The sequence below is a fragment of the Camelus ferus genome, chromosome 12 (assembly GCF_009834535.1).
Source record: "Camelus ferus isolate YT-003-E chromosome 12, BCGSAC_Cfer_1.0, whole genome shotgun sequence".
NCBI classification, from domain to species: domain Eukaryota; kingdom Metazoa; phylum Chordata; class Mammalia; order Artiodactyla; family Camelidae; genus Camelus; species Camelus ferus.
In genome coordinates, this window is record NC_045707.1 from 39,082,941 (window position 1) to 39,107,296 (window position 24,356).

The following is a 24,356-nucleotide window of genomic DNA, read 5'->3' on the forward strand; positions in this document are numbered from 1 at the left end:
TCAAATTTGAAATCAGATCGGCAAGGAAATAGCTGAAGATTCCATATCTGCCATCCCCATAAGGGGGATTTTCTTCTGGGTGGCCAGTTACCATTAGTGTATTCATTCTTTCAATAAATATTTACGAAGTGACTACTGCTATGGTCTAAATATTTGTGTTATTCCCCACCCGGCTCCAAATTCATATGTTGATAACCTAGTACCCAAGGTGACAGTATCAGGAGGTGGGACCTTCAGGAGGCGGTTAGGTTACAAGGGCAGAGCTCTCACGAGTGGGATTAGTGCCTTTATAAAAGAGATCCCAGAGAGCTCCCCTGCCCCATGGCCATGTGGAGATTCAATGAGAAGTCTGCCACTCAGAAGAGGGCCCTCGCCCAACCATGCTGGCACCCTGATCTCAGACTTCCAGCTTCCAGAGCTGCAAGAAAGGAATGTCTGTTGTTTGTAAGTGTCAACGAAAATAAACAATAAACAATCAATAATAAGAATAAAAAAGAGTTTTATTTGAGCCAAACTGAGGACTAACCCGGAAGCCAGCTTCCCAGATTACTCTGAGAAACTTCTCTGGAGAAGCAGGGTTTTCAGCACAGCTTTATATCTTGTCAGAACAAAGAACATTGAACAAGTCAGGGATACCTTCCTTCACGGTTTCAAAAACACCAGAGCAGTGCGTGCACGTACAGCACGTACACTGTGGCCTTGGCACCTGGGAAGGGAGTCTTATCATCAAGGGAGGACCAGCATTGGCGTCTTGGGAAGAGGGGCATTTAATCTTTATTTTTAACATGGTCATTCTTTACTTCTGGTCAATGTGCCCTTTTCTTTAATAATTAAAGCAGATGCACAATGTATGTTTGCTAGGCTGCAAACAGGCTGTTTTGGTTAGCATAAAGTTCAAGTGAATTCATGTACAAGCCAGAACGACTTCCCTATATCAACATGTGAACATTTCTTTTTCTCAGAAGCACCCAGTCTTGTGGGATTTTTGTTGCAGCAGCCCAGCCAGAGTAAGACAACTCCTATTACCAGGCTCTAATTTAGGTGCTGAGATACTGTGGCAAACAAGACACGGCCTGCTCTGGATGAGCCGGCATACCAGCACTTGTCACAACAGACGTGTGCACACATGAAGGACCATGGGACACCCAACCCCTTACTCTGCATTCTGGTTTCACACAGGAGGTAACATATGAACTGGACTTTCACCTCAAGACACATCCAAGTTGAAGAGAGGTGAGTGTCATCTGAACACAGCTGATACAGTGCCGGCCCCAAGGGGGAATGAGCTCACCAGGGGATAGAGTGGAGGGTAAGAAGAGAAGGGGCTATCACTGAAGGTCCCACTGAGCATCTATGCTGAGCTTAAGGCCCTTATAAAATAATTACTTCTTGACTTAATTAGCTAAAAACCAAGAACATGTAGATGGGATACACTGCTGAAATGAACACTATAGTCTTTGGTGTCAGACCCAAGCCAGGGTCCTGTTCCAACTTTCCAGCTCTGTGACCTCAGGCAAGCTCCTTACCCTCTCTGAGCCTCAGTTTCCTCATCTGTACAATGGGGCTGGTAAACGCCCACCCTCACCAGGTCATGGTGAAGACCATCCAAGTACAGCCGTTGGCATACTGTCTGATGCACAGCATCACTAAGTGATCGTACTCATTAGTGCTATTTTTAGGAAAGTATCTGAAAAATATGAAGTCTAAACACGGGTTTTTACAACTACTGACATTCTGAGCCAGAATAATCTTTGTTGTGGGGGCCTGTCTTGTGTATAGTAGGATGTTTATTGGCATCCATGGCCTCTGCCCATTAGACGCCAGTAGGACCCACCTCTGCAGCTGTGACAACCAAACTGTCTCCAGACATGGCCAGATGGCCCCCGCAGTAGGGGAGAGAAGGGAACAGAATTGTCCCCAGCTGAGAAAACTGCTGGTCCACATCAATGAAGGGAGGAGGAAAGTTCACCAGCAGAGCTGCATGGTTTAAAAGATACTTTTCAACTTGAAAGAATCACTAGCGTTGACAGACTCCTCCACTCACACTTAAGTATCAAGCCCGGCAGGGACTGTCTCGAGGGACCAGAGGTGGAGAGGAAGAACGTCAGATAGGCCCTCGGTCTCAGGCTGAAGAACTCTGCACCTCACCCAAATCCAGATTACAGTCTTGAGACTAAATTTCAGGACCCGCTCCGGTGACGATGCTCAGAAACAGACCTCTGCCCTGCTGAGCACCATGCACCAGAGGAAGCTCCCGGCTAATAGGTTAAGAGTGGGGCTGACTGGTCCCTGTTCAAGAATAACCCATAAAGTCCTCGTCTGCACAACACAGGCTCAAACGTGGAGACAGTGGCCAATCAATTCTGTCCCAGGCAATGTGCCCCATCCCCAGCTCCTGTAAGGGCTGCTGCTACCCAACGGTTATCGTTCTGAAATGACTCTCATCCACCTCCGAGTTCAGCTTCAGAAATGGCATTGACAGGTGTCCCATGTTGTTTTTCAAGTGTCACTATTCAAAGCTAATGGGAACTCAATGGGTAATTATGGGCATAACCAGGGGTAGGGGGGAGCTATGGCCTTTGCATTCAGCATGAAACTACAAAGCTGATTTTTCACCAGATAAATTCTGCTTTTGCAAAACACAACACCACTACACCACTACACCACAACACCACTACACCACTACACCACTACACCACTACACCGAGGCAGGGACAAGGCCAGCACAGCAGGCGGCGGGTCAGTGTGTATAGAAGGAAGGTATTGTGGGACTCTAGGAGCACGACACTTTCAGCAAACCTTACGGTGTAGGTCACACCTATGAAACAGATAAACGTTCGCTCAGGTTTCAAGCAGAATGAAATCTAACAGCACTGTTGTAAACATGAAGATTAAAATCTTAGGATGAGGAACCACAGTGCATTTATTTTAACAATACACATATACCTTTCATCCACTTTCAATGTCTTTATCACATTTCATTTGTCATTGAATCCTCACCACCACCACATAAGAGAGGTCCTATTACTACCTTCACTTGGCAAATGAGGTGGACCAAATCTCTGAGTTTGTGACTTTCACTCAGTCACTCATTCGATCGATTATTAAGCCCCTACAGCATGCTGGGCACTTTCCCAAGCCATGGAGGGTGGCCAGGTACCTCGCCAGATGCTGTTAAGCATGAAGAGTCTTAAGGTATTTCTCCAGGAGAAGCACCATCAGCCCTTGGTTAGGATGACTATTTGATGGGCAGAAAGATCCCACCCTGTGCGGGATGTCTATCATCCTTGGCCCTGACCACTAAACTGACGTCATCAATCCTCAGGCCAAATGAGCATCACTACACATTTCCAAACAGGGGAGGCAGAGAGTACCCCCAACTGAGAGCCCCTACTAGACATTCAGAGCCACAGAGTCAGACAGCCACGTTTAAATTCTAGTGTCATCAGCTCCTCCCTGTGTAAGCTCGGTCTCCCCCCAACTCTTGTAAGATGGTGATTATAACAGGTGGACCATGTCAGATTCCTGTAAGGAATAATACGTATTAAACACCTGACCCATGTCAGCCTTCGATAAATAATATCCAATAAATATCTGTATTTCTTCTTCAGCTCCTGCCTCTTGGGCCCGTATCTCCCTCCATCTTTAACGCCCCCTCCTCAGGGAGCCTTCCCTGACCACTTTATTTCAAAGAGCAGTCCCCTCATTGCTTCTATTTCACATCCCCCTTTCTGGCTTTATTTTTCCTCTGTAGCACTTGTCACCATCAAACATATTTATGGTTTAAACATGCATTTGTTTATATTATGTCTCCGCCCCATCGGATGTACCACGAGGACATGAACTTTTGTCCCTTGTCCCTGCTGAATGTCCAGCACCGAGAACAGAGCCTAACTCAACAAGGATTCAACAAAAATCTCTTCAGTGATGTCAAATGGATATAGTGGACAGCCAAGGCCTGACACTGGTCTCTGGACTGCAAATTCTGTGCTTTTCTGCACCAGAGTGAATGACCATGAACAATGGCATTAAAGGTAAACTATGTCAACTGTTAAGAAATGTAATGAGTCCCATTACACCACCACCTCAGAGGGGCCTTTGTGTTGTGCCTCTTCCGGGATTCTTTGAAGTTAACAGTTTCTAACAGAAACCCAGCCACCAGCCTATTTCATTTGCGTTGCCTTTGTGGGTTTTTTTTTTTCTTTTCTTTTTTCACAAGGCTTTTAAGATAACCGCTTAAGCCAGAGATTGATAAGGACTTAAACACTTACATTACCAGGTTTCTTCATGTCTAATCCATATCTATCTGAGTTAGAGTTAAGCTCCAGTGATCCTGTAAGTATCAGTCCTGCCCATACTATTTATCTAAAGCCAAACTCTGACTCACCCCTGCTAGAACTAGCCCTGGGTTAACACTGTCCTTGTACCCAAAGTTGACTGTGGCAGGCCTGCCAATCACCCAGCTACATTCAAGACAAGTCTACACCTTGGGTTCCAAAGCCTAGTGGACGTGCACTCTGCCACAAAGGGGCCTGAATAGGAAACATCAGGCCTTCCATTTTCATTGACTCTAGAAAAAGAAACTTAATGTTAAAAATACAGATTCATGTTAAATATGAATTGAAACAAACACCCAAATCTAACTTGTCATACCAAGTTCCATGCTGTTTATGAAACTCAGATATCCCGAGGAGGAAAGTCACAAGGTGAAGAAACTCAATAATCCCACTACGCTCAGCATATTTCAATGAGCCATCATTTACAGCTGAATCGTAAGTAGATTTACAGATATGACTGTCTACTGTCACCTAAACTAATCTTCACAAAATGGCATAGAAGCTTAAAGAGATCCCAGCCAAGAAACCACAGCTTGGACATAATATTCACAACGCATACACACAAGAAAATGGCCTTCCTCTCTTTCCCTGAGTCTTGTATGCCACATTACAAGGCAAAAAGGATGAGAGAATCAGAACTGACAAGGAGTCAGTTAACAGAATTATCCAGATGATAAAGAACATGTGGATTGACAATCACTATTGTTGAAAGTTATAAATATCCTTATTCTACATATTTGGATAATGGGAGTAATGTGTATAAATTTTCCATAAGCAAAATATATGGGGGATATCTGCTCAAATATGTTTTACCAATAGGGTGTGGTGAGTACTCTGGATGTTTGTTCATCATGCATTCCACCCCCTTCTAGAAGGCCTTTCTACATGGCAGAGGCTGTTAATTTAAAAGCTGTGTTTCCCAGGCTTTCTTGAAACCAGGGTTCTGAATGTGAATTTGGTTCCCCGAAATAGAAGCACTCACTCAAGATTTAGAAAGAAGCCATGAGCTAAAGGCCCCCTTCCCGCCTTCTGGGTTGTCTTCCTACTGACAGACGTGGTGATGTGGATGTGAAGGCTTTTTGCAACAGCATGAAAGGGGCCACCGTGCTTCATGAAAAGGCTTTCTGGGTGTCAAGAGGTGACTATAGTGGAGAACATTCCAATTCTGGAATCAGGATTTCTGATGCCCCATTCCCAGTGTCATTAGTTTGTTCTTGGATTCAGTGGTTCCAGAAATGGTCTTGAAAGTAGTAGCAAGCTTGGTGGGTCAGTTTTTTTTTTTTGAGCAGTCATGTCAATATGTGCTTGTAAGTTATTACAGACACTACCACGATTAGCTGGGACCCATTTCTGGAGGCCCAGCCAAGAGCCCTATGCCTCCAGCCTTCTCATCAATTTTATAAGCACCAGATTCCCTCCATTAAATACCTTTCTGCCTAAAATACCTAGACCGCTTTCTAGTTCCTGCCCTGAAGCCTGACTGAATCCTAGCAAACCAGGAGCAAAGAGTTTTGGGAGGTAAATGAAACAGACCATATCAGAAGCTGTTTGGACACAGTAAGCCAAGCTGGCTCTCCCCTTTGGACTCTATTCATATTAGTGGGATGTGGGTGGGGGCAGAAGAGGCATCTTGGCCAATCACTTATTTACTTACTAAATGTTTCCTAAGCATCTCTGGACCAAACTCAGAGGCTATAAAGAGGAACATGGCACAGGTTTCTCAAAAGAGGAAGATGTACAAGTAAACAACCAACTACAACGCATTTCTAAAAAGGCTAGGGAAAAGAAATGCTCGAGGATCATGGGACCTCAACGGCCTTGAAAGAAATCCACACTGGTGACACTTTCCCCAAGAAACATCCATGTCTATTTCTCCGTGAACTTCCAGGCTCGAGCCCCATGTTAAATAACTTACTTTCCCACATTCCCATTCTGACACTTACCAACCTCATCAGTTAACCAAAGAGAGAGAGAGACTGACTGCAAGCCCTAAGGCTCTGAAAAGAGTGCACATTTCCCAGGGAGGGCAGGAAAAACTTAAAGGCCTGCATGCTGGCAAAGCCTTTACAAAGCAGGTGATCAGGGCTGATCAGGTACCTCCAGGCCCTCAGTTGGAGCCTGAGTCTTGCAGGAGTGCCATTTTTCATCACCTTACTGAGGTTACAGTGTGCCATGGTTTACAGAAGGCACTTCACAATTTACAGGAGCAGGTCCGAGGGCATCAGCTGTAAGACATACCACCACTTGACGGACCACTAAGGAAAAAAAGCTCCTCGGTAAAGGTCGGCACAGCATCAGGACACTATCGATTACAACACAAATTTTTACAAATAGGAAAATGTGAAAAAAAAATGAGTATCTTAAAATTGATACAATATAATAGTTCATGGGGTTAGGCAGTAGGGGGTCCCCACACAGGGACCCTGGTCTTTCACTCCCAAATCATCAACCCATTCAGTCTCCAGTTTTCTTGAATGCCTGTGCAAGTCAGGGGCCATTTGTGGTTGTTTTTATCTACGAACGCCATGGATCGTACCCTGAATATTTGAAGAATTTCCCAACACAAGCACAGTTACAATTTTTGTCAAATCTTTTTTTCTGATTCATACATTACTGCTTTAAAAAATGGAAAACAGGGGTGATCTAGTTTGGGGGGTTGATGGTGGGAAAGTGGGATTTACAGGGTAACCACTTCACCAAAGGGCACTATGGCTGCCTTAAGATAAACACAAAATTGCAAGACAAAGGCTCCAGCATGTCCACCCCTGCTCTGTGACCCCTCCTCCAGGAGAAAACTCTTCCAGGGCTTCCCATCCCGTCCCAGTCAAGACCAAGGTCCACACAGTCTCCCCACCTCATCATCTTAACTGCTCCCTCCTTCTGCTCCACAAACTCAGAGCTGCTTGCCATGTAGGGTCCTGCCTCCCTCGGGGATTAGACTTGTGCTATTCTCTGCCTGGAACATTCTGCCTGGGACTGGGTGGCCACATGGCCAGATCTCTGTTCTCCAGTGTCATCATATCAGGGACATCCCATAATTACCTCTATATTCAATTGCAACCCTGGCCTCCCACAGCCCTCATTCATCTCCTCTGCTTTGTTCTTCTCTCTGCACACCATCTGACATGCCAGACATGTGACTTCTGCCTTGGCTTGATGTCCGCCTAGCCCACTAGAATCTAAGTTCCATGAGGGCAGAAGTCATGTTTTGTTATACCCCCAGTGCCTAGAACAATACACGACCCAGAGTAGAGGGCAAAGAGAAACAGAGAAAGAAAGAGCAACTCTGCTTTCAAGTTTTGACCAGTCATATCTGATCTAAAATACACCACATTACAAACTCCGGGATTTTTTAATGGACAGATCAGATCACTCAATGAGCTCCTAAGATGAAATGCCTCTCTCTTCACTTGGGATAAAGATGGGGACTCAAAATTCAAGAGAAGAAAAACAAAAAGAGAAAATGAGTATGTAAAACAACTTCCGGGTTTGCTCAGAATCTGACCTTACAAGTGGTCGCGACTTTCAAGAGTCTTTCTTACTAACAGATTAAGAAGAGGTTTGTCCCTTTAGTGGATTTAAGAAGGGAAAGGGTGGTGCCCGTGCTTGTAAGCCTTTGATTTCCTGTTTTTAAATGGCTGTTGCTGATAGAGCTCGTCATAAGCAAAATGACTTTTCATCCAGATAAATACAAACAGCAGCCACCTTTGCAGGAGGGTGGAGTCCCTCACCCCTGCCCCATCAGAAATTCCCCAACCACTCTCTCTCCAGTGCCTGATCACCACTCCGATTTCAGAGGCAGAGAAATGGGGACTCCTGGGCAGTGGCTGTAACTGTCAAAGGAAATTGCCTAAGTGTATCTGTCTCATCTTCATGCAGCTATGGAACTCCCCATTGAGGCGCAAACATTTAAACTGCCAAGGAGACACCCCATGCTGGAAACGTCTTATCCTTGGGTTATTTAGTGCTATTTCCAGGATTCATAACAGTCTTATATTTGAGGCCCTTCTGACATCTTTTCAAAGGAAGTTTCAGATAGATAACATAAGAACAGCCCCTACAAACTAGTGTGATCCAAACTCATTTCATGTACCAGCAGAAAGATTCTTTAATTTAAAATTAAGTATGTGCAGGGGGTGAAAAAAAAGCAGCACCATTGCAGACTGATAGCCTGCAAAGGGGCTGGGGGCAAGAGCAGAGAGGTGAATGCAACTCTATAAATTTAAACAGTTGTGGTTAAATTGTCTGTCTTTAAACTTAATAACTTGTCACTATAATGATGCACTTGTCTAAAACACATATTGTCCATCAAACAAGATACAAAACCCATGATGTGACCTCAACTAATTTTTTAATATATATTCTGTAATCTACAGAAGAAAGTCCCCATTGCCTCTGGGTGGTAGGTTAATGAAAGATTGTTTTTCTTCTGTACTTCCTAAATTTTTCTGAAGTGAGCACCCACTGTGTTTACAATTAGATTAAAATGATAATACAAGAGTATTTTACATTCAGTCTAATCAAGTGAACTACAAAGGGGTAACCCAAGAAGTCTGGAAATAAAGGGTATAATCTTTCAATACATTCAACCAAGGCGAAGAAATCCCAGGCGACAGTGAAAGTAAACATATTGCAAAGGGGAAAAAAGAGAGAGGAGGAGAAAGAAAGCAAAAAAAGGCTTTCTCCGCTGGCTTCTCTTCTATGAACAGGAGCTTTCAAACAAAACCACAATCCTACGGAGTCACACAAAAGGAAGGTTCAGAGGAGCTGTCTTCACACACTCAGCACAAATGCAGCCTGGGGGCCCCTCTGCTTTGCCTTGCCCGACACAGCTCCATCAAAGGCCAGCCGGCTGGGGCAGGTAGGCGAGACACTTCAATCCTGGGGATGCACTTTCACGGGATGCATTCACTGATGGCTCTGACATGTGCACAAACCACAGGCATGCAGCTCCATTCTCATCGAAATCAGGAGCAGTTCACGCCCACAGAAGGTATCTCTCATGTGGATGGGTTTCTACTGGTCAGTGACTAAATGAGGCCGAGCTTCCCCAGGGCCCAGGACACCCAGCAGTGCCTCACTGCCTCACACTTCAGGACAGCAAATCTATGCCATGGGAAATGCTGCCGTCTGGTGCAGGGTGAGCAAGATCCAAGACTCAGGGGACCTCAGAGCCCAGGAGGGCGGAGAATTAATTATTCCATCCCCCACTCCCTGTCCCTTCCCCTGCCCTCCCTCCCAAAAGCCAGACTTACTGACTACACATCTTGGCAAGGTTTGCTAAAAACTGAAGAAGCAGATCTCCTAGAGTCCAGGCACTTCTTGCATTCCTCCAGCAATTATTTTATTGAGAACCTACTATGTGCCGGGTACTGTGTAAAACACTGGGATTAGAATGGGGTCTAAAATCTGGTCCCCGCCCTAAGACTGTTAACCCAGAGTGTCAAAGATCTAAAGAAAACCACCTCTACTGTCAAGGCCCACTTCTGCCAAACCCTCCAACCAAATTAAAGATCAATTATTCAAGTTTATATATTAGAAAAGTATAAAAGATAATGAACCTCAAATTAGAATTAGAGGGAGCAACAGCGAGCCCCCCACCAGCTGTCTCCTTTTATTGTTTCTCCCCCTCCCCACACACTCCAGGTATTCGCTAGCTATCAATGAAGCCAGGAATCCATTTCTTTTAGAATACTATTTTGCTATTCCAGATAGAAACAGAAATAGCCCTCCTGCCAGAGGGCTCCAAATTTTTAGCAACACAATCTGTGCCATGCTGTGGTCCCTTCTGCCTCTCCCAGGGTGATCTGGAGAGACAGAAACTGCAGAGGCAGGCTAAAGGATCATCTATCATTACCCTGAATCCTTCCAAGAAACAAATTTCAGCTAACTTTTAAGGAAACTCAAAATGATAAGAAAAAGATTTAGCATCAGCTGTCATCAGTGTGCTTTAATAAAATGGAGAGCAAAAGTAAATGTTTAATAAGAATCTCAAAGCATATTTTTATGTCCCATGTAATAATAAACCATTGACATGGAGTTTTTCTGGAACCATATGTAATTCAAAATAAGGAAGACCTTTCAGTTGAGCTACCTGCCCTTCTATGTTCAATAGAATGTATTGAAAGTAGTATTTGCTATGGACTGGGGACAAAATATCAGATGAGCATACTCATATAGATGCAAATAATCCACAAATGCCATTTCTGGGGAGGAAATGGGACCAAGAAGGGAGGCCAAGGCTGAAAGCAGAGGCTCAGGGACAGAGAAGCTTTATCAGGACAGCCTTAGAAAAGGTTCTGTCCCTGATTCCAAAAGGCCAGACTGAAAGGGGCTAATGCCACTTTCAAGTCACCTTAATATTCCAAATAGAGCTGGGAGTTTTTGCAAGTGCCAATTATAAGTTGGAAGTTTCTTCCTGGCATCTCTGGCTAGCAAATTATTTCCTAATTCTCACACAGGAAAAGAAAAGAACAAGATGCATGAAAACCATGGATAGTAGCAGTCTGACTAGTGAGTATGTCACTACACAACTCACAGGTTAAAGTACACTCCTGCCGGAGACTAATATTCATCCCTGTTCCGGGCATTTCCGCAGAGAATTACCTGGCACATTCGGTGCAGGCAAAACTTTAAATGGCCCAAACACATCTGCAGTGTCTAGACCAAATCATTTGACCCTTTGTTTAAACTGTTGGAGCCCCAGTATGTTTGCACACCACCCAGTCCCCCAGCCCTCGGGCGGAGTCTGGCCTGGTCTCTGGGATGCCGCTGTCTGTCTGGTCTTGCCCACTGCAACCACCGCCTGGCTGCCAGCAAGCAAGCCAGGTCCATTTTTAAATTCCCTTAGAAGTTTCACAACCACTGGTTTGGGTGAGGAGACAAACACCGCTGTAGTTTGCTGACATGAAACTAAAAATACCCAGCTGCAAACAAAAGCCACCTTTTACAAGACTGGCTCGGATGTCCTGAGGTTACATATGGTAGTGTCCTGCCATATGACCATATCCTTGGCAATGTGGCCGCCTTAACAACTGCTCCAGACTAAGCAGGGGAGAGGGGCCATCCCATCCCCGGCAGTCAAGGAATCTCACACCCGGCAGCTGTGCCTGTCTGATGGAAAGAACAGCTTTATTCCTCTGCCATGGACCCAAACGCAGGCTAGATGAATTCGGGTCTGCGTGTGCTAAAGTGTTAGATACTCACTGAAAGGAGAACGCAGGAGGCAAAAAGAAAACACCAACCCTATAGCCCTGGAAGGAAATGTGTTTCCAGCTCCCTTTTCCTTGCAATTATAAAAGCAAATTATTGTTGTGACTATACAGAGAAGGGCAACTCGGAGACGTGAAAAATGTATTTGGGAGCCAAGGTGGCCCCGTAGGGGCTTGCTGGGGGGCAGGAAGTGGAGGACCAAGGCTCCACGGGGAGATCCGCGTTACCCCGGAAGCCTCTTTGGAAGGTTTTACCTGTTGGGCTTCAGAGCGGAGTTGCGAACTAGGGGCCGCCACGCTCGAAGGCGCCCCTTCCTCCCCAAGTCCCAAACTTTCCTTCGAGCCCCTCGGAAGGGGCTAGCCCTGTCCCTCCCCTAGTCCAGATTTCAGGTGCGTAATTTGTCTAAGACAGTGGGGGCTACCAGGAGGGGGCTCATTCCTACACGGCCGGGGCCACCAGAGGACTCCAGATGCTCAGAACCCAGGAGTGGGGGATGCAATCTGACGGTCAGCCCAGGATTCGGCCAAAGTTTCCTCCCAAACTACGGAGGCACGACCCAGGAGCTCTGAATCCCCCAGCGCAGGGTCGAGGGGGTGGTGTTGTGGGGGATGGAGCAGGCCCAGAGGCACCAGCCGCAAGGTCAATGCGGAGCCGCACCCCGGGGGCAAACAGCCGGCGCCGGGCCCCTTCCCCAGCCAGGTGAGGGGTAGCACCAAGCACCCAACCTCTCCCCACACCTGCTCAGCGCGGCGCCAAGCCCCGGACACGTGGGAGCCTAGCCCCGGGCTCCCCAGCTCTCGGCGGGGACTCGCAACCTTGCTGGAGCGCGCACCCTTCGCCCCTGGCCCCCCAGCCAGGAAGAGGCAGAGCGCTGGGGCGCGGGGCGGCCGACTCCCAGCGCCTGTTTCATCTTCAAACCTCGGCAGGAGAGGGGAGGGAGTTTCGTTCTCTTCAAATCAACCTCCCACCCCAGGAGCTTCCCACAACCTCTGTCTTGCCCTGCTACCTTCGCAGACTGGCAGACCAGAGACACAAAGAAAAAAAAAAAAAAAACTACCGCCGCTCTGGTCCCATCCTCCAGCCTCGAGCAGGAAGGAAGAACAAGAGCGTGCACATCTTCCCTCCTCCTCCTCATCCCGACTCGGTGATCCAGGCAGACCCGGTCAGCAAGGAACCCTGAGGTGGCCCAGGGAGAAGAGGTAAGGTTGGAAGAGGCAGAAACCAGGCGGAGTGAGACAGCGAGCGAGAGCGCGCGAGAGAAGAAAATATCCAACAAAACCACGCTAACGCGCCCCCTACCTGGGTGCAACATACTTTGGAAATAGAAGATGACCAGGATAAAGGATCCCAAGCAAGTGGCCAGCACCATCCGGCAAATTCTGTTCATCCTCATTACTTCCAGCAGCGCCGGCTTCATGGCTTTGTCCTGGCTACGGGGACCCGGGTGTCCGGGAGGCGCGCCCGGAGCGCGTAAAAGAGGACCTCGCCGTGCGGAGCGGATCCCGGGAGGCGCAGAGCAAGGCTGGGCAGGATTCGCAAGGAGGATCGGACTGGCTTCGCGGCGCTCTCGGAGCCTCCGGCCCCGGGCAGGGGTGTGGAAGGCGCCGGAGTTGCTCTGGAAGTGCGGAGATGCGTGGACCTGCCGGCCGCGCGCTCTTGCTCCTCCGGCTGCTCCTCCTCGCCTCTCCTCCGCCGCCTCCGCTCTCGCCGGTGGCCGCCGCTGCCTCCTCTCGGGCCGGGCGGCTGGGGTGCGAGCGATGATGATGGTGCCGCCGCCGCTGCCGCTGCGCTGGCCGTTGTGGCAGTCGGACCGGCCCCCTCCCTCCTCTCCAAAGGCTACTTCATTGCGCTCCAATGATCTATATATTCCGGGGCTGGGTTTTACCAAATGCAACTCGCAGCCCCCGGCGAGGGGAGGGCGCCTGCGGGGAGCAGCAGGGTGGAGGGAGGGACCCGAGCGCCGGGGCGGAGCGTCGCGCTCCCCCCGCCCCTACCCTGGATTTGGTCGCGTCCAGCTGTTTCCCGGGGAGTGCGGAGCGCGCGCCGCGCTCCCGCAGGGTCCCAAAAGCCCTCAGTCCCCGGCCGTGCCCGGCCGCCGTCTGTGTGTGTCAGCGTTTCCATGACAAAACTCGGAGGAAAAAAATACGAGTAAAATCGCCTCGGTGCTGCCACCCACTCCTGCCGGCGTGTGAAGAGGGAAGTGACGGGGAGCGGGTGGGACACGGGAAGAGCAGGTCCAGCGGAATCCTTGGTTTCCTGCGAATCCCTGGTTAGGGTAGCCTGGAAGTTACCCCAAGCCCCCAGGGAGCGAGTGGCCTTTTCCTGTAGCTCTGAACCGAGCGGTTTCGGTTTTTTTCTTTTAAACGACAGCCCAGCATGAGCGACCTTTTGGAAAGGGGTTAAAGACGGCTGACTTGAGGTCAGGGTTAGGAAAACTACATAACCCTCAGGGGTCAGGCGACAGCTGAGCTTTCCCGGGGGTTTATGCAGAGTCTCTGACACCCACCCCCCTCAACAGGGCAAAAAGGGTTTTCTGGATTTTCGAAGTTTGATTTCCCAAAGGGGAGAGCTCCCTCCAAATCCTCCAAAGTGCAAAAAAAGTCAGCGCAGTGGATGTGAGAGGATGCCCCCACGAAGTCACTCCTCCTGGTACAACCAACCACTGGAAAAAACCAAGCCCGCTTTAGCACTGGCAGGTAAATGGAAAGATGGCGTTGTTTTCTTGTTTTGGGTGAAGTGATTTGAAAATTCCAACTCCATGCATTTAGACTGTTTAGCAATCAAGTGGATACTGGTATACAGTGCAGAGATCACTGACTCACTCACCCAGTACTAGCTGGAGAAAACTGGTTACTATAGTCCACTTATCTAACTACCCAGAGTGGAAGATTTTGTTGTTCTGCCCTTTGTGAATTCTGTGAGCAAAGAGATAAGGCTGTCATATCCTTTTATACGTTTACAACAGGTTTTTTAAAGTTAAAGGGTTGTTCAAATTCCAACAATATATACCAGGGAAAAAAAGTTATTGTAAAGACTAACTTTTGTGCATGTTGTCAAATCTTTACTACTATTAACTCATCTAATAATGAAATAAGATAATGTGTCTTTCAATACATCTCACATAACAGGCATTTGATAAATACTTATTGAATCTGAATGTAATGAGCCTTATCCTCCTCTGAATACATAAGACACACAACTTGAAAACAGATGCAGGCAACAAAAACCACCTCTACAACCTCAGTTCCCCTCCCCCAAAGTCTTCCTCCAGCAGTTGGGAAGTAGGGAAAGTAACAAAGTCAGCAGCCTTGACTTTGATTACAGAAGACAATTACAGCACAATATTTATGTGGCCGGTTTGTACTGTATTAATTTGTGCTTACTTGTGAATGAGCTGTAAAGGCAGCCGAGCTAAACAAGATCCAGTACAAAGTCATTCTTCAGTGATTTGTGCCCCCAACAGGAGATCAGGAATGAGAGCTACACTTACCCTACACACCCAACCTCCACCAAGGCAGGGTTCCTTGCAAGGAGCATGGCTAGATGGGCACTCGCAGTGCTTAGCCGAGAATGTAAGGCTCTCATTTAACTCCTGGTTTTATAAAACAGGCTGGGATTTGCTCCCAGGTCACCCAACTGGTCTCTCGCCTTCCTGTATAAAAGCCTGGACATGCATAAGGCAGTCTGGGAAGTCATGGGGCCAAGGTGGAGGTCAGAAGCCAAATCCCAGGTGGGTCATGGAAGGTTTAGTTGGCCCCTCTGGTGAGGAAGGATGGTGAACCATGCCCAGCATCCATTTTTGCATTCTCACAGTCAGGAATGGGCCCAAACATACAGTGAGGAATAAGGTTCTGACAGGTGAATCACCACCTCTTCCAAGAAGCCTTCCCTGATTTCTCACTTGAAGTGGCTTCTTTCCACCTCTTTGCTCTGAGCACTAGGTCCAAACCCCTCTTGGGTCACTGTACCTACTAAACTGAGTTTATTCATCTGTTGCTTTCTCGTGCTCAGCAGAGCAACTGGCACCAGGTTGCTCTGGTACAAATAAGTCTGAGATGGAGATATAATGCCTTCTTGGACTAGGAAGTTGAATTAGATCCCTTCTGAAGTCTATGGTAATGGTCAGTGGTGATAGTCTGTGACTCTGTTGTTCTATGCACATTAGGGATGAGAGAAAAGTTCTATTTCTTGTCTTCTTATCACACAGTCATTGCTTTCTTTCCTTTTCTATCGTAACAAAACTTCATTGTATCTTTTATGCATGCTACATGATAAATATTGACCCAATAAAGGACAGTGTTCACTGATAAGACTGAAGAGGAAGGATATTTGATGTATTGAATTTTGAAGAGAAGTAAACAGAAGGCTGCCTCTCACATCAAGCTTTTTGTTTTCCCAATGTACCAGTCAGGACGGATGAGGTTACACTGCAATAACAAACAAGCCCTAACTTTAATGGCTTAAAACATCCAGGGCTGAGGTCTCACTCCAACACCTGTCTGCCATGGGTCAGCAGAGGGGCTGAACATGTGGAATACCTCGTACAGGAAGAGGCTTAAGCAGCACTCCGCTAGAACATTGCCTGGGGAAAGGAGGCCTCACCCCAACAATTCAGTGATCCAGCCCAGAAAAGGCACGTGTCACTTCTGCTCATCATTCATTGGCCAGAACTACTCATATTCTGCTCTACATCCCATCCAGGCCAGGAAGTCAGAAAGCCCAAAGCATTTGGAAACTGTCTTCCTGACTGCAGCCCCCTGTCCCTCTTCAGACCTTATTTTCCCTCGTCTTTCTAAATACCCTTTCACCTCCGAGAGCTTCAGCACATCGGCTCTGGGCTCATCATGGGGCCTGGCTAACCCTTGGTTGATCGTGAGGCATGAATCTTACTCTCCAAATGAAGCAACATATACAAATTAAATTGAGGCTCTGTCAATTTCAAACTGCTGGTGTGGCCCCTGAAAACCATGTTGAGGAGAAAGTTCTGTGTATGTGGATGATCTTGGAAAATTCAGAGGAGAGAAAGATGCAACATCAGAATTCCAGCTTGTGTGTGCCATCAGCAGTGAACCAGCAGATCTTTACCAAGCCCTCCCATACCTGCAGGCTGAGTTCTACCTCATTCCTGTAGGTGACACCTTCAATGTACAGTCTTGTTAAGATCTTGCAGAACTGGCTGCCAATTTCTGCACTTTTTTGGAAGGAGATGTGGGCTCAAGGCACTTGTAGACAGAGAGCTCTTTAGCATCCTTAGAGAAGGCGGGGGTAATGTCTTCAGCCAACATCAGCCAGGAGCCCCAGACTGGCTCCTCCCAGGATGGGCTCTGCCCATTTGCATCTCTCTGGCACCTCCAGCACAAAGTACGCTCAGTTAACCAGAGCACAGTAAATATTTGTGGAGTTGAATCAGAAACCATTTGCCTACAGCATGTGGAGACCTTAGGGTACCACTCTTCTCCAGGTAGGTAAACCGCAAGTACACAAGTGGGTTACTCATGACATGGCTCTGAGAGAGGCTCTTCTTCCCTGGCCTTTCAGAACAAGGGAGGGAGGAGAGAACAGAGAGAAGAGGAGATAGAGAAAGAGGGAGGAAAGGAGAAAGGGAGGGAAGAAAATAAGGGAGGGAGAGGAGGAAAATAAGGGAGGAAAGAAAGAGCTGCTATTATTCTGTTTCACTTTCTGATTCTGCCTTTGACCTTCCACCCAGTTTAGGCCCAAGAGACTCCTCTCCCTCCGTTAGAGAGGAAAGACATCTGTTGGACCCTCAGACCCTCGGGCACTACCCCAAGCTCCCTTCAACTGCCTTCGGTGGCCTCTGCCACCCTCCCTGTCTCCACCCACAGCCCAGAAATCAGCTCCCCAAGATGCTCATCTCTCTCAAGGATTTCTTAACTGGTGGTCCCTGGTCAACTCCCAAACTCCCATCCAGATGACCTAGAAGCTCTTCAGCTCCAGTCAGATGGTCCTGCCTCTGCCGACCCCAGGGACCCGTCTCCAGTGTGGCCACAGGGGAAGCCAGATGTGTACATGGTGTCCTCAGTGCTTTACACATTTTCCCTCACCACAAGCCTCCAGATGGGGCCATTCTTCCCGGTTTACAGAGGAGGAAACTGAGGCAGAGAAAGGTGACACACCCAGGGTCACACAGCTGGTGCTGGCAGATCCAAGGTCGAAAAGCTAGAAAGCAACCAGCGGCAGGGACTCCAGGGTCCCCTCTCTTCTCCTTCCAGACTGCCAGTCAGGCTGAGGGCTCAGACCAACCAGGTGGGTCTGTGTGACCTGAGGCAGGTCATCTCATCCCTCTATACCCTACCTTCTCTGCCTATAAAATGAAGGCAGCTATAGCTGCGGCAATGGGCAGGACACCAGAGAGGGTGACATGGCACTCAGCGACTGTTGGGTGACTTCCCTGGTTTTGTTTTTTTTTTCCTTTTCACCTCTGCTAGCCCCTCGGTATGCCCCTTCTTAGTGACATTAGCATTTCTGGAACCCACTTTGACATCACAACATGGTAATTTATTGAAATAGTCATTTGCTTTTGCTCTCCTGGTATTCTTCACTTCTCTGCTCCTCCATTTCAAGCAGGCTTTGTGCTCCCTTGCCTCAGGGATTTGATAAAGACATTCTTGGGGGCAAAAATTCTGGAAGAGGTAATGCTGAGCAGTATCCTGTAGTATCGATTTCCTACAATTCATCCATTGATTGATAGGCATTTGCACTTTTTCCAGTTTTCAACTAATCTGAATGACACGATTCTGCAATGCATATTTACGTAAAAGTCTTTGTATGGACAAATGTTTTCATTATCTTGGGCAACCATCTAAGATGCTCCATGAGCCTGTGCCTTCTTCAAAGTGACTATACCCTTTTGCCTTCCCATCAGCCAAGTAGGAGAGTCCCACCTCCTTGCCAACACTTAGTGCTGTCAGTATTTTTGATTTTAGCCATTCTACTGAGTGTGTAGTAATATCTTACTTAGTCTTAATTTCACTTCCCTGATGACTAGCGATGTTGAACACCTTTTCATGTGTTTCTTGATCATTCAGAAATTTTCCTTTGTAAAATATCTGTTCAACTCTTTCACCAGTTTTTTAAAATTGAGTGATTTCTCTTTTTTCATTAGTTGTAATATTATTAAATTACTTATGTTTTCTGAGTATCAGCTCTTTCAGATATATGGTTGGTATATATTTAATCTCAATCTGCTTGCCCTTTAGTGTTTCTTCACTGGGCCTTTTGAAGGGCAAAAGTTTTCAAACCTGATAAAGTCCGTTTTATAAATTGTTTCTTTGATGGTTCATGTCTTTTGTGTTCTCTGAAAGAAATCTTCGCCAAACTCAGTGCCACAAAGATCTTCTCCTGTGGCTTCTTGTAGAAAGTGTCATATTTTCAGCACTTATATTTAGGTCTTTGATCCATTTTGAGTGAATTGCAGTGTACAGTGTGAGGTAAGCATGGAGATTCTTCTTTTTTTTCCATACAGATATCCAGTTGTTCCAGCACTGTTTTATATGATTTCAGCCCATGTTGTACAATTAAAGTATGCCACATCAGGATGTAAATCCCCATAAGCATGCTGCAGTCCTCAAGATAATAACAGAATTCCAATGATGTTGTAGAAATGAGGTCAGAAAAGCATGACTGAATTCACCTTTCTCCCCCAAATCCCTTGGGATGTCCTGTATTGCTGCCCTATGATCTATGTCCTTCCATGGGTTAACAGAGGCAAAAAAGAACAGCCACTCCTTGGTCCACTAATAGACATGAGGTTACATCACTGAAAAACCTCAATGGGCCTGTTTTATTTTATTTAACTAAAGACCTGATTCAAAGAAATTTATTGTAACAGTCCTCATCAAGAATTTACAGTAATTACTTATTTAATGTGTATTTTTCCAGTGGTCTCTGAGCTCTGGGACCACGTTTGTATCACATCTAACATGACAGTGTAGACACAGGACCGTCTAGAAATACATATTTAAATGAATGATATAATTTATACCCAGCATCCTAGTAAAGATTATAAATATTGGTGATACCCTGTGCTGGGAAGGATGTGGAGAAGAGAGAACCTTTATATACCGAGAGTGGAAGTGAGTGTAAATTATACAACTTTTACAACATTTCTGAAAATTGAACCAGCAATAACTTGACTAATATCACTAAGTTACTGTTGAGAGATCTGGAGCTGGGCTAAAAATAACCTAAGTGTCTAATAAACAGGAGTTGGTTAAGCAAATTATAAAACCTCCATACAATGGAATGCTTACTCTACAGCCACTAAAAAGGGAAATGGCCAAACCAATTAAAGGTGTCTAGATGTGCTCTTGCTTTGTATAAATAAACAAATACAAATATATTTATATACAAATATATATACAACAAAATATTAATAATAGGTATTCCATGGGTATCGAGATTTTTTAAAATTGATTTATTATATCCTGTAAGTATTTTTTAAAGAGTATATATTATTTTTAAGAAGGAAAACTGTATAGCTATTTCATTTTCAGAGGAAAAAAGATTCTAATAAAAGGAGAATATGTTTCTTAAATCAAGATCCAATTCAAGCCCCTACTTCCTCCGTGAAGCTTTCCCTACTTACTTCAGCCTACAGAGATATCTTCCTGTTTCTAAGAATTAAACCCCTCCTCGATAATTCAGCACTTCCAGGCTGTTGAATAGTTGTAGAGTCAGTTGGTGAGCTATGCCATGTCTCCTGGGCCATGCTGCACAAGCTCAGGAAGGTTGACGCTGGGACCTATTGCCACAGACATGGTGCAATGCTGGACACACAGCAGATGACCCACAAGCCCTTGCCAGTTAATTTCCTGATACATTAGAATGGGCTCCGGTTGCACATCTACTGCAGGCCAGACACTGCTAAGCACAGGACACACACTGCCACTAATCCTCACATCAGTCACACAAGGACAGCATGAGTATCCCATTACACAGATGACAAAACTGAGCCTCAGAAAGATTAAGGGACTTGCCCACATTTATGCAGCTGTTCCACGTGGGTGGGAGGTGGGTTTGAACCAAGACCCATGCTTCAGAGTCTATCAACCATGTCTATTTGCTCCACAGACATCTAACAGCACCCCATCTAGACTTCTCATCAAGATCATGCCTTATCAAGATCAACCCTTAAATGAGCTTGGAGACAGAGATCATAGTGTGCAGGGGAGCTGGGGGCAAGCAATTAGGAGTTAAAGGAGAGGTTTTTCCTCCAGTCATCTGGATTCTCGCCTTTGCACTCACAGACAAACTCATGTTCAGAGCCTTTCCTAGTATGGGTCAAATCTCAGTGGCTTTTAAACCAGACCTTAATAGCCTCTCTGTCCCCCCTCACCTCTCCTCCTACAATAGTTTAGATGGAAGGATGAGTTGAGTCTGTGTAAAAGATTGGCTCAAACAATATTCATCTTTGTCTTTTTTTTTTTTTTTTTTTGCCCTGGGGTGTAGTGAAAAACCATGCCTCTCAGAGTTGTTTATGACTCTCTCTGGAGATGAAAGGGCTCTCTATAAACTTACTGACCCAAAAGCATTGTGAGGTGGCGGGGCACAAAAAAGAGGAATTAGCTAAGTATTCAGGGTTAGAGACGTTTTTCCCTAAAAAACAATCTCTTGCATTATGTGGGCAGCCTGAGAAATATTTGTTAAATGTTTATCTCCAAAATATAAAACTCCCGTATGTCAAAGAAAAAGGAACAAAGTTAAACAGCAAAGAAAAATCTGGTGGAAATGTTCACAGAAAGAAAGAAAGAATGTAAGGAGGGAGGGAAGGAAGGTGAAAGGTGAAACTACTATATATAAAGAGCTCACATGAACAACCTAATACACCACCGAGACCCCAAAAAACACTGTGAACGAAAGACACGGATGGCATTTTTCACACATCCAGAAAGGACAGTTAACTCAATAATAGAACATGGGGAAAGGTATACCCTCAGTAGTTTAAAATAAGCAAACCAAAACACCATTTTGGTGTTCTTAGACACCATTTTAGTGTATCAAAGTAGCAACGGTTTGTGTTAAATGATACATTTTCCTTGAAGCAACTGGAACAACCCCTTTGGAAGTACAGGTGTCCTTTATCCTAGCAATGGGGCTGAGCCACCAAGGGTGGTTACGTCTATCACTTTGGCGGCCACCCATCATCCACTACAACCCACCACAGACAGTAATAGCGAAATCTTTACTGGAGCAGCCCCTGAGGGGCTAGTTTCTGGTTTAGAAGGCTCCTACCTGCTTCTCTGACCCTCCTAGGATTTCTATGAGCTATCTAACATCCTTTCAAATATTCACGATCTTCTTAAGCTAGCAGAGTAGTTGCCTTTAAACCAAGAACTCCCATTGATACATACTTGACTTTCCAAAGCTCACTTTTCCCATCGGCAAATGCAAGGAATGATGCCTATTTCTAAGGGAAACAAGCCAAACAGTGTATGATTCCAACTATATGACATTCTGGAAAAGGCAAAACTATGGACCAATAAAATGATCAGGGATTGCCAAGGGTTAGAGGGGAGGGAGGAATGCACAGCTGGGGCACAGGATTTTTAGGGTAGTGAAGACACTCTCTGTGATACCGTGGTGGTGGATACACACCAGTACACGTTTGTCTAAACCCACAGACTGCACCACATCAAGAGTGAGCCCTAACGTAAACTATGGACTTTCGGTGATCATGCTGTATCAGGATATCCTCACTTGTGATAAATGTCTCACTTTGGTGGGGAATATTGATAATGGGGGGCTGTGCATGAGTAAGGGCAGGTATATGGGAAGTCTCTGTACGTCCATCTCAATGTTGCTATGAACCTTGAATTGCTCTAAAAAAATTAAGTGTTAATTTTAAAAGCACATCTTTTTTTAAAAAATACTTTTTAAAAAATTTAATTATTGTGTGTGTGTGGGTAATTAGGTTTATTTATCTATTTATTTTTAGAGGAAGTACTGGGGATTGAACCCAGGACCTCATGCATGCTAAGCATGTGCTCTACCACTTGAGCTATACCCTCCCCCTGCAAAAGCACATCTTTAAATAATAGAAGAAATATGATTTTAAAAATTGCAAAGACCAGGCTAAATAACCTTTAAGATCCCTTCTTGTTCTGATCCTGGGGTGACTCTAAAATTGTTAGCTGATAATTCTAGTTTCCCGCTGATGGGTCACATCAGTGCCAACTGTATCAGGAACCCAAAGGAGATCCTTTTAAACATGACCTCTTCTCGGAGTGGGGGGGGTTGTCTTGCCCTCAAACTGATGTTTCTCAAAAACAACAAAAAAAGAGCAGGTTGAATGATGGGTGTGGGTAAACAGCCATCACCTTGGAACACAAACCTTATTCTGTGGAGTCAAATTTTTAATACTCAAGATGTTAAATAATCTTGTTATGATAATGATAAACTCAGAGCTCTGAAAATGAAATTAGGAACACTGATGAGCAAAGGAGGCAGCAAGGACTAATTGTAAACAGCAGGGTGTGAATTTTCTGAGCCACGGGAGCAAGAGGGATTATGCTCACACAAGATGCTTCAGGGAGCGAGCAGTGCCGGGATTCAGAGGCAGGAGTTCCAATCCAAAGTCAGACACCAGCTGACCAGGTGGCTTAAAGCAAGTCATTGCCCGTCCCTGGGTCTCAACAGCCACGTGAGATAAGGCCAGAGGAAAGAAATACCCAGATACACAAGGGTTTGTTAGGATATGTTAAGTAAGAGGATTCAAGTAGTAACTCTCGGCAGGAACATTCTCTGGGGTGAAGGATCCATCTTTTCTCCCTGGTTTTAATTGTAAGGTCAATGCCATTTGGACAAGACCGCACCTCCTGTGGAGTTGTACTAGATTACGCTCAAGAGTGCTGAACTTCAGGGGGTGGGTACAGCTCAAGTGAGAGAGTGCATGCTTAGCATGCACAGGATTCTGGGTTCAATCCTCAGTACCTCCTCTAAAAACAGCTAAATAAGTAAGCCTAATTCCCTGCTGCCCACCCCCACCCCTACCAAAAAAAAGAGTGTTGAACTTGAACAAAATCAATCATCAAATGATACCAGTAAGGTGACTCCTGACCAAGCAACTCTATTAGTCAGCAACATTTGGGTTCAGAAATCCAACTCCAACTAGGATGAACAAAAAGGGCCTTCACTGGCTCCTGTAATTGGGATCTCGAAGGGGCAAAGCCAGCTTTAGGGATGACTGCACTCAAGGTCTCCCGCTGTGTCTTGAGGACACTGTCTCTCTCCAGGCTCTGCTCTGCTCACCTTCGTGTCATCCTCGTTCTCAGGTGGTCGCCACCTGCTCCAGGCTTACCTTCTTCAGCTCTGCGTCTGCTGCAGGAAAGTGCGCACCTCTTTCCCAAGAGCTCCCCGTGGTCGCAGATCCAGGATCCAGAAGACACGTGTGGATCTGGGCCTGGTGCAGAAAAGAGTGAACGTAGCCGGCTTGAGACTATTTGCCAGGGTAGCCCTTTGCTACCATCTGGGAACTTAGGTTTGGAGAGGGTGCTCACCATCCCCAGAACCGGCAACAGTGGCCCCCTGGGCCAAAACTCTTTGCATTAATGATACGGTTTATGCAAAACTCCTGCCTTCCTTCTGGAAGCCTGGAATTTCCGGACATGCCAGGCAAAGGTGCCAACCTGACTGGCCCTGGACTCCTAGGTTCAGTGGAGCTTCCCTGATAGACACCGTATCACATGGGCTGTCACAACTCCCTGCTGAAGGAAAGCATATCCTGTGTGACCCCACTGGGAGAACACTGGGCTCTTGGACTTGGTCTCCTCCAGGCTTCGCCTGCGGTGC

At 46.2% G+C, this 24,356-nt stretch overlaps 1 protein-coding gene and 1 long non-coding RNA gene across 5 annotated transcripts in view; one reads left to right on the forward strand and one right to left on the reverse strand.

Annotated features, from left to right (window-relative positions):
* The window catches only part of CHST11 (carbohydrate sulfotransferase 11), a 249,545-nt gene extending 235,801 nt beyond the window's left edge, over window positions 1-13,744 (reverse strand). The window contains exon 1 of one of the 4 annotated variants that reach the window (XM_032493452.1): window positions 12,864-13,744. In XM_032493452.1, the coding sequence (XP_032349343.1) occupies window positions 12,864-12,966 (103 nt within the window). In that variant the 5' untranslated portion in view covers window positions 12,967-13,744. Of the gene's footprint in view, window positions 1-12,848 lie in introns of all 4 variants that reach the window. The other 3 variants (XM_032493451.1, XM_032493454.1, XM_032493453.1) reach the window with 3 other exon arrangements.
* Window positions 13,745-14,068: 324 nt separating this feature from the next.
* Window positions 14,069-17,385, forward strand: LOC116667691. The gene is made up of 3 exons (XR_004324676.1): window positions 14,069-14,245; window positions 15,957-17,010; window positions 17,257-17,385. It is a non-coding gene; the product is annotated as an uncharacterized LOC116667691 (long non-coding RNA).
* The last annotated feature ends 6,971 nt before the right edge of the window (window positions 17,386-24,356 follow it).